At 38.1% G+C, this 15449-nt stretch overlaps 1 protein-coding gene across 4 annotated transcripts in view; it reads right to left on the reverse strand.

Moving 5' to 3' along the window:
• The window catches only part of kiz (kizuna centrosomal protein), a 28749-nt gene extending 15128 nt beyond the window's left edge, over positions 1-13621 (reverse strand). Inside the window, exons 1-9 of one of the 4 annotated variants that reach the window (XM_083544102.1) lie at positions 13424-13621; positions 12807-12869; positions 11621-11783; positions 8088-8165; positions 4685-5219; positions 4119-4311; positions 1361-1480; positions 742-909; positions 127-277 (exon numbers count right to left, since the gene is read on the reverse strand). In XM_083544102.1, the coding sequence (XP_083400228.1) occupies positions 127-277; positions 742-909; positions 1361-1480; positions 4119-4311; positions 4685-5219; positions 8088-8165; positions 11621-11783; positions 12807-12869; positions 13424-13488 (1536 nt within the window). In that variant the 5' untranslated portion in view covers positions 13489-13621. Of the gene's footprint in view, positions 1-126; positions 278-741; positions 910-1360; positions 1481-4118; positions 4312-4684; positions 5220-8087; positions 8169-11620; positions 11784-12180; positions 12870-12991; positions 13092-13423 lie in introns of those variants that run through there. The other 3 variants (XM_083544101.1, XM_083544103.1, XM_083544104.1) reach the window with 3 other exon arrangements.
• Between the last annotated feature and the right edge of the window lie 1828 nt (positions 13622-15449).

Below are 15449 nucleotides of genomic sequence, written 5' to 3' on the forward strand. Positions count from 1 at the left end.
TACTAAGCACTTGTGGTATTTTAGTGCAACACTGGTACTGAGCTTTATTGTCAATAACAAAAGGCACACCATTCAAAACGAACACGAGTCTACACCTATTTAAGGTTGAGTGGATAGAAGCGCTACCTTGTCTGCGTAGGAGGCATTGTAGTGCACTAGGAGTGGAGTGAAGAGCTGCACGATGCTGTTGAGGGAAAGAATCCTATGCTGCAGCAGCTGAAGGGCGTGTGTGAACCAGCGCTCCCACAGAGCAACACTGTCACCAGCCAGACACGACCTGAACACACATACACACAAACACACATGTATAACTGGTCAGCATTTGACATTAAACCATTGTTGAAAAATTACATGGTAATAATTTCTTACACAAAGCATACACCATCAAAATGCACCCAACATGTTTATTTCACAAAAGAAAGAAAAAAAAGACAAGTAAGAATAACAAGCAGAGGGTAGTCCTTAGCATCACGGCTTGTACGGATGCACCAAATATATCTTTTCATGTTATTATTTGAAGGTCCATATAAGACCATTCCATGGGTTAATCAGCATATTAATGTAGTAATCATGTGATTATATTTCTCTCTATTTTTATGTTTATTAGGACTGAGTCTTTCTGATGAACTACACTCGTGCTTCTAAGAAAGATAATTATTTTAACAGTCAAATGTAGGGAGAATCTAAACAACATGCACTATACAGCCATGCTAAGGCAGCAGCCTGAAGGTTGTGCACTACCTGATGTGTGCTGGATCTACTGTAGTGGACCAGTGTTTGCTGACCAGGTCACTGTGTAGCAGGCAACCATGAGGCGTATTCCATAATAACCAGGGCAGCTGTTGCAGAACCACAGCACCATATACACTCAGCTCCTCTCCTTTCAACTCTGCTCGCTGACTACACAGGCTGTGGAATACACAGTTATAAGAAGCCTAAATACACACAGGTTAAAACACACACACACACACACACTAATGGATTCAGTTTTGTACATGCGCACACATGAAATTGCAAACTATTTATAATAGTTAATTAACACCATTACAAATCGACCAGATTTGCAAGTTAAATAAGAAAATGGATCATTTTAAGATGCCAAACACATTCATTTGCTGACACACATCCTAATTATCAGCTCTTAACACAACAGCAGGAAGAAGAGAGTTACTATGACAATTCACTGTGATCTGAAACCCTTCAGAAGCCGCGATTTATTGATAGAATGTTGCTGGTGCCAAGTAATGACACTTAATCTAAAGTGAGTGCTCTTAAAGACAGGATAATGCAATTTTTAATGGAGGTATAAACACCACTGCAATGAGGAGAAGACGACTCGGGGAAAAGCTACCAATTGTACCTAATGATTTCTTGGAGTCTCTGTTCGCTGACAGCAGGGTTACTGTACAGCTCGGTGTCTCTAGCAGGGAGTCGCTTCTCGATGTTGTCCAGCAGATAAATGAATTCTCCAACGGCCAGTCTGAAATTAGAAAAGTAAATTGAAGGCGGAATAAAAACCACCACCTTTTATGTATTATCTACATGTGTGTGCTTCATACATTACTAAAAGGGAATATGAAATCTTGTAGAAAAATCCCCAATTAGGACAGCGATAATAAGAATAAGAGCTACAGACAATAAAGTTGAGTCTATTGCACATTAAAATACCAAAAAAAAAAAAGATTTATAAAAAAATACATAAGCAAAAATTCGAACCCAGCATTTTTTTTGTCAACAAATCAATCTCAGCTGTTGAAAGAAAATACTATTATTCATATATCCGTCTTTGTGTATTATTAAATCAGAGCTAAATCTTGAGCCTTTCCCACATGACAGGTCCTAAAAGAATAATTGCTTCAGAGGTCAGAGGCCATAATACAATCAACTGCCTCTGTGATGACCGTTTCCTGGTAACATCCCGTGCGAGTTATATCCGTGACGATGTGTAGAGCACAAGCCATCTGGCCAAGTCCACTTCAGACTATTGCAGTATGGGAAGAAAATGTTTTTACTAACACTCTTTCCTTCAGCAATGAACCCAGCATCTATGGTTCTTTAGCCTTTAGAGTTTTATTCATTTATTTTAATAATGTGCTGTCCAATATTACTTGGATACATTTGTATCACCTCTTTCTACGATTTTAAAAAGCAAACACTAGCCCAAAAAAAATTAAATAAAAATAAAAGAAAAACTGCTCTAAAGGCCAGGATATGCTTATATTCACACTTATGGCTTGCATTCACTGAGCTAGGAGAAGAAAGCGGGCATAGAAGAAAAAAAAAAACCAGCCTACAACCTATCTTGTCACAAGGCCAGATATTCATACTTAGATTTTACTTACTTTTGTAAAATCTGAAGAAAGCTCTTGCTTGGTCAGAACTGAATTATTACAAGGTGAAATAAAGTATATATAGGAAAATGATCAGAAACAGAAGAGACCTCTGATGTCAAGAAAATGTACTTGGAAATGAGAGGCAATATTCATGTGTGAACTGTAGCAGAAGCCAGTATATCTATCTGGTTCTGTCAAATGCTTGAAAATACGAGCTAGTCAGTAAAGGTGTAATGATGTACAAAATGATCTATAATTTTCATGCCTGATCGTAGAAGCCTGAATGTGTGCCTGCGGTGTCCATTTGACAACATTTGAGGGGTCCATATTATATATATATATATATATATATATATATATATATATATATATATATTTTGCAAAAAATTAAATAAAGCTACACCACAGCTGGAATGATTTCTGATGTCATGTCTAAATCACAGAGCTTTTCCTATTCTACTGTTAGCTATTTGTGTTTCACTAGATTTGTTTTCAATCCTGCATTCTCCACTACCAAATAAGACTTCCTAATAGCTACAGTGATTTTAGGCCAGACTGAATCAGTGAGGAAAGGCAATGATAACAATATGCTGCATCATTAAACCATTACTAGTCAGTTTGCTACACATTTCACTAGAGGTATTTATGAAACTTCATTCTGAGAGCAGGCAATCTGTCCAACCACCTGCCTTGTTTTTACACACATTTCCATTAGGTCCACCATGAATCGTGTAACTATATTGTTATTTATCGATTATTTTTTCATGCACAATTTTCATTAGTCACCATTTATCCTTAAATCAGTAAAAGGAGCAGGTATAGTTTGGTGTGTTGCATTATTCCCAAGCCACAATGAAAAGCTGAGGTTTAAAGCAGGCAGCATTTATTTATATTTTTTGGCTTTTTATTATTTTATGTGTAAAGTATCTTTTTTTGTGCTGAGAAGCATCACCACCCAAATGACATCTAGTCAGCAGTGGTCTATTTCCATTGGTGGATGCAGAAAGAGATGGGATACAGTGACCTAAACTAAGCCTTGTGAAGTATTCCAGAATGGTAACTATCCTGTTAATATTTTAATGATTAAAAAAACCCTGATCCTACTCTTACATATAGATTTCCTGATAAATTCCATTTGCACTAAAATCTGCTCATAATGCGCATAAAGCAGCTCGGCCGGTAATATGCATATAAAAGAATCAACCTGGAATCAAATACGCTGCCGAGCAATTCAAATACAATCAAATTATATAAACTGGTGGACATCATCTCATGGGTACTCTTCCTAAAGTGCTGCCCACACTTCCATTCCTCTGAACACTCAGACAGTGTCAAGAAATTGTCGACTTTACGGCAAGCAACTCTCCCAAGCAGAAAATTGCTCCGTTATAGCATTATCAGGGATTAGGGCAATAATGTTGGATTCAGGGTATAAGCCTTCCCTACATGATGTCCTGAAGCTGCCACTGAGTCACAATGAGCAAAGGCCTATGAAGCATGACCCAAAGTCCATCAAATTCCCACGGACAGACATACAGCAGAACACACACGCATGCAAAAAATAAAAAATAAAAGTAATAAAATAAAATAAATGAAATGAATTCACTCACACAGAGACTCAAAAGACTGAAACAGGAAAAACTATTTTACATATGATTAGGCCTTGAGGATCGTTCCTCAATCTTTAATCAAACTGATATTTGATTGAGGTTTAGAAAACGAATATACTGCATGAGATCTGCATTGTACAGATTTGTACAATTTTGTTTGAAATTTCAAATCTACCTATGTTCTGGCTTTGGGAAAAGTGGTTCTCTGGTCTCCACTCCAATCTGCGACTTTTCTTTCTCGTCAGTTAGTGCAACATGGAGCCGATCACCAAGTGAAACTGAAACATTTCTGCTGGAGTTATGTGAAACTTCAGGGGTGACCTCTGCATCAGAGTTATCAATACTGGGGCTCCTGCTTTTGCTCTCATCTGAAAGCACACACACATAATGAACATTTCACCATTCAGCATTTCAAGGGAGATCAAACAAAATGGTAAAAACAAGTGTTCTTAACTTGATAAAAAAAAATTAGCCACCTTTAATTTACATCAAATGTCTGTATGCATCTCTACTTACATCACATACCAATCACAGAAAGCAAATCGACACTTAGACCCCAGCCTTTGCAATTGTCGTATTGTGAGACAAATGATAAGTGATCACCTTTCTTAAACCATAAGCAGGTGGTGCATATAACTGACCTGTGTTTATTCTTTGTGATGATGTTATGATTTGCAAAAACAACAGAGCACTATCCTGCAATAGAGATTAAAAAAACAATATAGCAAAAGCAAGTCTAACCTGGAATGGGTACATGATGATGCTGTGCCAACTCAGGTCCGGCATGATCTCTAGAGTTCCTGCACACAGAGGAGTCCGTTGTGTGTATGATATCCGGGGAAGCACTCTGACTAGGATGGGGCTGCAAGGACATACTGCTCTCTGGCCTGCTCATGCTTCTGTGATGAAAGCACACTCCAGATGCCTTCAAGGTCACATGAGGAGAAGTCAGCTGTTCTGACCCACACACCTTTACTTCTCTCACAAGCGCATCACAATCAAACACCAGCTGCCTTTCAGGAAAATCACTGGAGTTTAGAATGTCATCAGATAAAGATTTGTTGCCACTGGCTTTTGAAACGGTGGGGTTCATCAAAGGGCTGCTTTGTAGCAAGAAAGATGAAGGGTGATTAGCTTTTGGCTCAATCAGTGAATGTGCGCTCATGATGCCATCCTCCACCAAAGTGTCTTTGAGGGCTTGCCAACCCATTAAGGTGATAGCAGGTTGAGACGAGGTTCGCCCAGTGTTGAGAGGAAGTGACTGGCTTTGTTCCTGCTAATTATTTGTAGAGAGAGAGAGAAAAAAATGTGAAATAACTTATCAAAATCATGGGGGAACAATTAATAATATTTCCTAATAATATTTACATCACTTGCATATTTACAGTAAGGGAAATGTTTAAAAGAAGCAAACCTCAATTTTTGAAACAGAAGTATGTTTTATATATACAGTGGTGTGAAAAAGTGTCATGATTTTTTTGCATGTTTCAGATCATCAAACTAATTTAAATATTAGTAAATGATAAGTGAACACAACGAGCAGTTTTTAAATGGAGGTTTTTATTATTAAGGGAAGGGAAAACAAAATCCAAAACTACATGGCCCTGTGTGAAAAAGTGTTTGCCCCTCTCCTTCCCAGGAGTGGCTGGCCGACCAAAATTACCCCAAGAGCACAACGACGACTCATCCAAGAGGTCACAAAAGACCCCACAACAACAGCCAAAGAACTGCAGGCCTCACTTGCCTTAGTTAAGGTCAGTGTTCATGACGCCACCATAAAAATGAGAGACTGGGCAAAAATGGTCTGCATGGCAGAGTTCCAAGATGAAAACTGCTGTAGAGCAGAAAGGACATAAAGACTCGTCTCAGTTTTGCCAGAAAACATCTTGATGATCCCCAAGACTTTTGGGAAAATACTCTGTGGACTGACGAGATAAAAGTTGACCTTTTTGGAAGGTGTGTGTGCCATTACATCTGGCATAAGAGTAACAAAAAGAACATCATACCAACAGTAAAATATGGTGGTGGTAGTGAGATGGTCTGGGGCTGTTTTGCTGCTTCATGACATGGAAGAATTGCTGTGATAAATGGAACCATGAATTCTGCTTTTTACCAAAAAATCCTGAAGGAGAATGTCCAGCCATCTGTTCCTGACCTCAAGCTGAAGCGAACTTGGGTTCTGCAGCAGGACAATAATGGAAACCACACCAGCAAGTCAACATCTGAATGTCTGAATGATTTTGGAGTGGCCTGAATCCTATTGGGATGCTGTGGCCGAATTACAACAATTTTGCATAGATGAGAAGACCAAAATTGCATTATGTGTTCACTTGTGTTATCTTTTACTAATAGATTTATTTATTTAGTGTAATTTATTTATTTTTATTATATATATATATATATATATATATATATATATATATATATATATATATATATATATATATATATAAATAAATAAATAAACACACTCACTTACACACACTCACATTTTAAGGCGTCATTTATTTCAAGTAGACTTTTTTCACATGAATTCACATTTCAAATAATTCTACCACTGTCTGTAAGTCATGAAGACAAACACATAGGAACACTATATGCTGTACTATACTTGGGATCTCAATATAGTTTCCTTTCTTTCTTAAAATGTACTAAGCTTCATCCACAATCATGAAAAAAATTATTCAGGGTGTGCTGGCTGCCAGTAAACTCAAAAATGTGTTTCAAAAGGGCCATATGTAAGCCATTCAATTTGGGTAAAGGTTAGATTTCTTTTCCAATCATCTTTTCAGCCGAGTGTAGTGAGATCTCCGTCTTAACTTTTAATCTTCAGAAATGTTTTACTCCCACGCTCTGATTCATGCCTGCAATGGTACCACAGCACGATGAAGAAAAATCTGCCACACAAAAATAACAAAACGCGTGGCTTCTGTGTCTTTTCTGATAAGGGTCTTAAATACCAAACAGTTAGCTGCTTAATAACATCCACTGTAAACTGCAAGGCCTGCCTGCCAGATCCAGTGGTATAAAAAAGGAGGAGTGAGAGAGGAAGGAAAAGTTAATTTCTTGGCTGAGTGATTTCATCGCTAGCTGCAGGGCAAAGTAGAAAGTGTTTTGCTAAAGTAGCAATTGATTCTTCTATCAATCTGTGGCACGCGCCTGCTCTTCCAAGGAAAGTATTAAATATGAAAATCATATCCCGTTATCATGGCTTCCCAGCTTTCAGGCTGGTAAGCTCCCCTAATGAATACTGCTGCCTCGGGGACATGCACGCAGCCAGCAGTGGCGTGTATGCATAATGGAGTGATTCCTCCCATCTCTGCTCATTGTAATATTGCCAGGCTCCGGGGGTGGGGGGTGGGGGGGGGTGCAGGACACACAGTCACAAGTGACTGCTTGAGACAACATGCTCCAAGTCATTATAAGCCATCTTCCACATTTCATCTGAAAGCGCTCAAATGGCTTGAAGTGACGGAAAGAAGCAGCCGCAGGATCCAGCTACAGTTGTGGCCCAAGCACAGAATGCTGGATTAAGCACCTGTGCTACCACAGATATGATGACAAAACCATAGTGTCTACATAATGCCGATTTTGGTTTTGCAGAACTACAGAGTGAAGCGCACTTTAATTGGTCATAATCACAGATGGCTAATATAACGGTTTACTGCTAAGCGCTAAGCAGTAAAATACTGAGGCTCAAACAGAAAGCAGACAGCCCATGCTCTTAACATAAAAGGTAGTCACTACAAGCCCGACGACCCCCCACCACACCCCACGAGCTTCATAAATATGCTTAACATTTTGGTTTAAAGCCTGTAATACTGCTTTATAAAAATTTAAAAGAATCATTCCAGCTCCAAGAACATCACAGTAATTACCTCAAGCACTTCCCAAATACCTTTTGATCGTAAATTAATTGCAGCCTTTGAACACCAATATGCCACATAAAATGCAAAAATAAAAGTGTCTACTGAAGAAGAACTGCAGAGTAATGGATACGCTAGCTTACATTATTTTTCTCAGTCACTCGCTTTTCTTTTTGTGTATAAAAGGGAAATGGTGATATCTCTCGTCAAATGCAGAGATAGCTTTGCAAACCTCCATCAACTTGAAAGACCAAATAATGGTTTAAGAAAGCTTTTACCTTTTGTGCTTCGATTCCTCTTTCACGTTCCCTCTTCTTTGCCTCCTCTGGAAGCCTTGAAATGCGGGTTTTACATTTCTGCTGTATAAAATGTATCCGTCATCAATTGACCAGGATATTCTAGCTCATCCAAGTCAATAACAAAGTAAACCAAGTCATTAAAAAAATAAATATATAAGCATATATAAGCTTTGTTTAAATCGTTTGAAATAATGCATTGAATACCTTTAATACTACGACCTACAATATATAAATCTTGTATGACTAGTACATTGTATGACATAGTACGTATAACATGACTTCATGGGAGCACACGTTCACTCATCGCTTCAACACATAATTAAAACTGGACAACATAAACTTGGAAGGGGACAGGGTGGAGGGGATGAAGAGAAGGAATTAGGTTTATCTCTGAAAGAGTAGTCACTTGGTTTGGATACTCCCCTCTGAGTGCCCTTAACACTGCCTGCCAGGACTCTTCATCAATCATGTGGTTAGTCAGAATGACTGTCTTAATCCAAATTTCAATTAAAAAAAGCCTAATGGCAGCAGTGAGGACACTGGGATTTCCTCCAGCCTGCCACTTCATTTGCCTAAGACAATAGCTGCTCCACAAAAAGAAGCCAAGCACAATTCGTTATATTCCCCCAATAACCTCCTAAACAATTACGCGCACAAATAACGCACTATAGACATACAAGTCTGAAGGCGGGTATAAAGTCAGAATGAGAACGACAGGACAGATTTGTACACTTCAGTGCTGCATTACTGTATTCTCCTTGGAACAAAGAATATTAGTAATTCAAAACTTTATTCTAATTTAGCGAATAATCCAAGCTACGTTTGTTCAGGTATTTTGTGCTTTTCTCTACCATATCAACAATGTTAAATAATCTTCAGAAATCCAATGTTCTCGTTAATTAAAAACCCACAAATATAATCTAGACCCATTAAAACAAAGACAGTCTTTTTTTTTTTTTTTTTTTGAGAAGAGGATTTCCAGAGGTACTTTAGCATCTAAATAGTGGGCAATTAATTTGGGGTGGTGTAATTAAACAAATTGGCAAATTTGCTATTAAGCTGTTGAGCACTGTTCAGTTTTAAGTGATAATCGACCACAGCTATTGTTTTCTTTTTCTCATTTTGCTCAACATGATAAATGGCAGTGTTGGAGTGTTTACTATTCTTAAAGTGTTACAGAGTTTATGAATTAGACAAATGCAAATGAGGAGCAGACAGTGATACTGGATTATAGGCAGCAGGTCGATTGAACCTGAGAAAAAAAAAATTTTTCAAGGCGCAAAAGCAGTTTGCATGTAGGGCTGTTATGGTGTATGATCATACTGTATAAACTGTGTTTTTTCTTTTGTTGTTTATTTTGATTAATTCAAAAAATTTACATTTTATGGAAAATCACTCACAAAAATATCAAAAGCAACAATTAAATGTTTTAGGCAAACTATTTAAAATGCATACATGCATCCATTATATGACCTATTAATGACTAATTACAACTGTTAAAATATTATATTTAATAAATGTGTGTGTGTATATTATATATATATATATATATATATATATATATATATATATATATACATACATACATACATATACATATACATACATATAGTGAGGAAAATAAGTATTTGAACACCCTGCTATTTTGCAAGTTCTCCCACTTAGAAATCATGGAGGGGTCTGAAATTGTCATCGTAGGTGCATGTCCACTGTGAGAGACATAATCTAAAAAAAAAATCCAGAAATCACAATGTATGATTTTTTAAATATTTATTTGTATGATACAGCTGCAAATAAGTATTTGAACACCTGAGAAAGTCAATGTTAATATTTGGTACAGTAGCCTTTGTTTGCAATTAAAGAGGGCAAACGTTTCCTGTAGTTTTTCACCAGGTCTGCACACACTGCAGGAGGGATTTTGGCCCACTCCTCCACACAGATCTTCTCTAGATCAGTCAGGTTTCTGGCCTGTTGCTGAGAAACACGGAGTTTGAGCTCCCTCCAAAGATTCTCTATTGGGTTTAGGTCTGGAGACCGGCTAGGCCACGCCAGAACCTTGATATGCTTCTTACAGAGCCACTCCTTGGTTATCCTGGCTGTGTGCTTCGGGTCATTGTCATGTTGGAAGACCCAGCCTCGACCCATCTTCAATGCTCTAACTGAGGGAAGGAGGTTGTTCCCCAAAATCTCGCAATACATGGCCCTGGTCATCCTCTCCTTAATACAGTGCAGTCGCCCTGTCCCATGTGCAGAAAAACACCCCCAAAGCATGGTTCTACCACCCCCATGCTTCACAGTAGGGATGGTGTTCTTGGGATGATACTCATCATTCTTCTTCCTCCAAACACGTTTAGTGGAATTATGACCCAAAAGTTCTATTTTGGTCTCATCTGACCACATGAGTTTCTCCCATGACTCCTCTTGATCATCCAAATGGTCATTGGCAATTCAAGACGTGCCTGGACATGTGCTGGTTTAAGCAGGGGAACCTTCCGTGCCATGCATGATTTCAAACCATGACGTCTTGGTGTATTACCAACAGTAACCTTGGAAACGGTGGTCCCAGCTCTTTTCAGGTCATTGACCAGCTCCTCCCGTGTAGTTCTGGGCTGATTTCTCACCTTCCACAGGATCATTGAGACCCCACGAGGTGAGATCTTGCATGGAGCCCCAGTCCGAGGGAGATTGACAGTCATGTTTAGCTTCTTCCATTTTCTAATGATTGCTCCAACAGTGGACCTTTTTTCACCAAGCTGCTTGGCCATTTCCCCGTAGCCCTTTCCAGCCTTGTGGCGGTGTACAATTTTGTCTCTAGTGTCTTTGGACAGCTCTTTGGTCTTGGCCATGTTAGTAGTTGGATTCTTACTGATTGTATGGGGTGGACAGGTGTCTTTATGCAGCTAACGACCTCAAACAGGTGCATCTAATTTAGGATAATAAATGTAGTGGAGGTGGACATTTTAAAGGCAGACTAACAGGTCTTTGAGGGTCAGAATTCTAGCTGATAGACAGGTGTTCAAATACTTATTTGCAGCTGTATCATACAAATAGTTTAAAAATCATATAGTGATTTCTTTTTTTTTTTTTTTTAGATTATGTCTCTCACAGTGGACATGCACCTACGATGACAATTTCAGACCCCTAAATGATTTCTAAGTGGGAGAACTTGCAAAATAGCAGGGTGTTCAAATACTTATTTTCCTCACTGTGTGTGTATATTATATATATATATATATATATATATATATATATATATATATATATATATATATATATATATATATATATATATATGCATTTTATGTTATGTGCCTTGGGAACATTAACAGAGTCACAGAGCATACATCACACATGCATTATTTAATCTTAGCAAATCTTTTTTACAGAAAATCCTTGGGTCACACAATGGCAATGTGGTTTTTAGGTACTGTCTAATCTTAATCAAAGAAGTAATTCAAACTTACAACTAATTCATAATCGGCATTCTGTAGAACAGTTCTGAAGACAATTACCTTCAAGTGATGCAGTACAGTTTTGTCTATAGAGAATTCCTTTGCTTTCAATACCAGGCTCTCAGCACTTCTTCTAAGCTCAAGGTTACGAGCCTTTGCTTGCTGCTCTCTCTTACACAGCTCCTTATGATAGTGCCGCATCTTGGTGCATTTTATCCTGGCCCTGAGGGAGGTAAATAATAATAATGATAATAGTAATAATAAAGAATAACTATTCATTTTTAAAACAAATCATTTTGAAACTGATTTTATTAAAAAGAAAAGCACACACACACACACACACACACACACACACACACACACACACAGTTATACTTTTGGTCTCAAACTGTACACAACAGATCAGGAGCAAATAGTGGTGTCTGCCAATCATTGCAAAGAGTAATAGTGAACTAAAATGGTTCTCAAATTAACTGAAGACTCAATACAAATTCGGGATAATGGCTTCAGACATTTAATTGCTACTCAATGGCAAAAATGCTTTTTGCTTAAAAATAAAGGGCAAAAGGGAGAATTATGGAAAAGGTCTGTATTTAGATCATGAAGCCTGATTCACTAACCTTTTGCATATTTCCTGCCCAAACACTGCTGCAAAAGGCTTGTTTGTGTCCATGAATTTAGTGGAGACACGCGAAAACAAATAGGTCTCCGGCACTTGTGTTAAGAGCCATCATATCGTACACGAGTGAGAAGAGGCTAGTTATCTAATTGTCCTAAAACAAAAGTTACTGTGCAAAGTCCAATTTACACAATGTAACACATGGGCTTACAAAAGTGCATGTATGCCATGTCATAACATTTGTATTATTAATTACAGTATATATACAGTATTACTACACAATGCATTAACTGATTTATGATTAAGCACTCCAGGATGTTTTGATTAAATGATATCACTTTAGTTGTATAATCAAAAACGGATTGAAAAAGCTCTTTGTATGAATCTTCCAGTGGCAATTATCATCACAGCCATGTATTGCGATGACTTTAACTAACCCTAACCTCAGTAGCTCAATGAAAACCATTTGGCACTTTTAGTCTACTTATTTTTTGATTGAAAGTCCTTCAGTTTGAAGTTTTATACATTTATTCCCCATGAGATCAAAAGTGTCCAATCTTGCTATACATATTGGGGACATTTGGCCCTCACATGTCCACACACCTGTGAGTAAGACAAGATACTCACAGTCTTTCTTCTGATCTTGCGTAGGTGAATAACTCTTCTTCCAACTCATGCCTTCTTTTTTCCCTAAATAAATTAATAAATATAATAAATTTAAATAAGATCCATGCCATTCATTAATTCTTCAGAGTTAATGGAGGCTCTTCAGTTTAGTTGCATGACAGGATTACAGGAGTAATAACACTTACAATTAGAGACTATATAAAGGCTACAGGTTTTCAGCTAGCTTTTAATGTTTTCTTCATTTCAGATTTCAAGTTTAAGCCCTCGTTTATACTCCTATTTAAGTACCTAGTCATGTAAAAATAAAAAAATAAGTCCATCCTTCACTTCATACTTCATCTCTAACTGCACAGCCTACACGAAGCTAGTTAGCTAACCGCCTAGCAAACTACAGTACCTTTCCCTAATTAACGTTAGCACGCTCAGGGCACAGATACACACTGCTAAGCAACGGCAGTACGCGAATTCTCCAGTTAATTTCCCCAGCTAATTTCTCCAGCTAATTTCTCCAGCTAGCCTAACAAACCTAGTGTAGCACACACTCACTGCTCATGCACGGCTTTCCTCTTCTTACACAGCGCTGTTAGCCAAATCAAATGGTGTACGAAGCCCCTTACCTTTCGTGCATGCTCTTCTGAATGGAACCGACAGTCTCGAAATATTCAGAAGTGCAAAAAGCCATTGTCGGCTATCTGAACTCTCCGTAAGCGACCTCGTCTAAACAGTGCATCTAAGCGGCCGTTAGCAGAGGTTACCATGTGTACTGCTATACACACATGCAAACACACGTCCTGTACCGTAAATACCTAAGTGCGACTATATACGGCATGTTACGGTAACCACCAAACGCTTGAATGAAAAAAAAAAACCCCACAGAAACGCAGCTCTCCAAGTGCCCAGTGAGCTCATTTCATGTTATAAGAGACATACCATTGTAATTTATATATAAACATATATACACAAATATGCATTCATACTATATTTGTATATACTGCATTATACAGTGAATTCTGAAAATATTCAGTATTTTATTTAGTTATGTTTCAGGCTTATACTACAATCATTCCATTTTTTTTTTCATTAACATACACTGTGAGAACAGAATTCTAGAAATGTTTTCAAATGTATGAAAAAGGAGAGATTTTAATTACAATTTTCTAAGTATTCAGACCCTTTGCACCAACACTTGAAATTTAGCTCAGGTACCTGCCATTTCTATTGATTGTTGCTGAGATGTTTCCTTAAGTGATATAAGGCCTCACAGCTGGCATTGCATATAACAGAGCAAAAACCCAGCCATGAGGTCAAAAAAACTGCTTGCAGGTCTCAGCAATAGGATTGATGCAAAACGCAGATCTGGGGAGGGCTATAAAAATTTTCTGTGAGCACAGTAGCCTCAATAATTCTCAAATGGTAGAAGTTTGGCACAACCATTACTCTTTTAAAAGCTGGTCGCAAGAGCCAAACTGAGCAATCGGGGGAGAAGGGCCTTAGTAGGAGTGGTGATTAAGAACTCAAAGGTCAATCTGACATGGCTCCAAAGATTCTGTGTGAAAATAGGACACAGTCTCAGAACAACAACCATCACTGCAGCCCTCCACCGATCTGAGCTTTATGCTGGAGTGGTGAACCTCTCCTCGGTGCAAAACCTATGGAAGCCTGTTTGGAGTTTTCAAAAGAGCACCTGAAAAGGGCAGTCCACCTACAGTCCCCATCCAACCTGACACAGTTTGAGAGGTTTTGCAAAATAGAATGGCAAAAAAAAATCCCCAATACAGGAATGCAGGGCTTGTTGCATCATACCCAAAAAGACGGTATACCCAACACGAGGCTGTAATTGCTGCCAAAGGCACTTCAGCGAAGTACTGAGTAAAAAGTCTGAATACTTGTGTACATGTGATATTTCCGTTTTTTTAAATAGACATTTCCAGAACTCTGTTTTTACTTTGTCAATGTGGGATACTGAGTGTAGATAATAAGAAAAACATTCATTTAAATGATTGTAGTATCAGGGTCTGAATACTTTCTGTGACACAAGTTAATGCAAAAAAAAAATAATTTATGGCACTACTTTTATTATCAGTGATTAATGTAGAGGGCATTTCTGTTTGACCATTTTTACTACAAATATATTATATACAGTACAGACCAAAAGTTTGGACACACCTTCTCATTCAAAGAGTTTTCTTTATTTTCATGACTATGAAATTTGTAGATTCACACTGAAGGCATCAAAACTATGAATTAACACATGTGGAATTATATATGGAATTATATACATAACAAAAAAGTGTGAAACAACTGAAAAATGTCATATTCTAGGTTCTTCAAAGTAGCCACCTTTTGCTTTGATTACTGCTTTGCACACTCTTGGCATTCTCTTGATGAGCTTCAAGAGGTAGTCACCTGAAATGGTCTTTCAACAGTCTTGAAGGAGTTCCCCGAGAGATGCTTGGCACTTGTTGGCCCTTTTGCCTTCACTCTGCGGTCCAGCTCACCCCTAAACCATCTCGATTGGGTTCAGGTCCGGTGACTGTGGAGGCCAGGTCATCTGGCGCAGCACCCCATCACTCTCCTTCTTGGTCAAATAGCCCTTGATGCCTTCAGTGTGACTCTACAATTTTCATAGTCATGAAAATAAAG

Source organism: Silurus aristotelis, assembly GCF_946808225.1.
Source record: "Silurus aristotelis genome assembly, chromosome: 6".
In the NCBI taxonomy this organism is placed as follows: Eukaryota; Metazoa; Chordata; class Actinopteri; order Siluriformes; family Siluridae; genus Silurus; species Silurus aristotelis.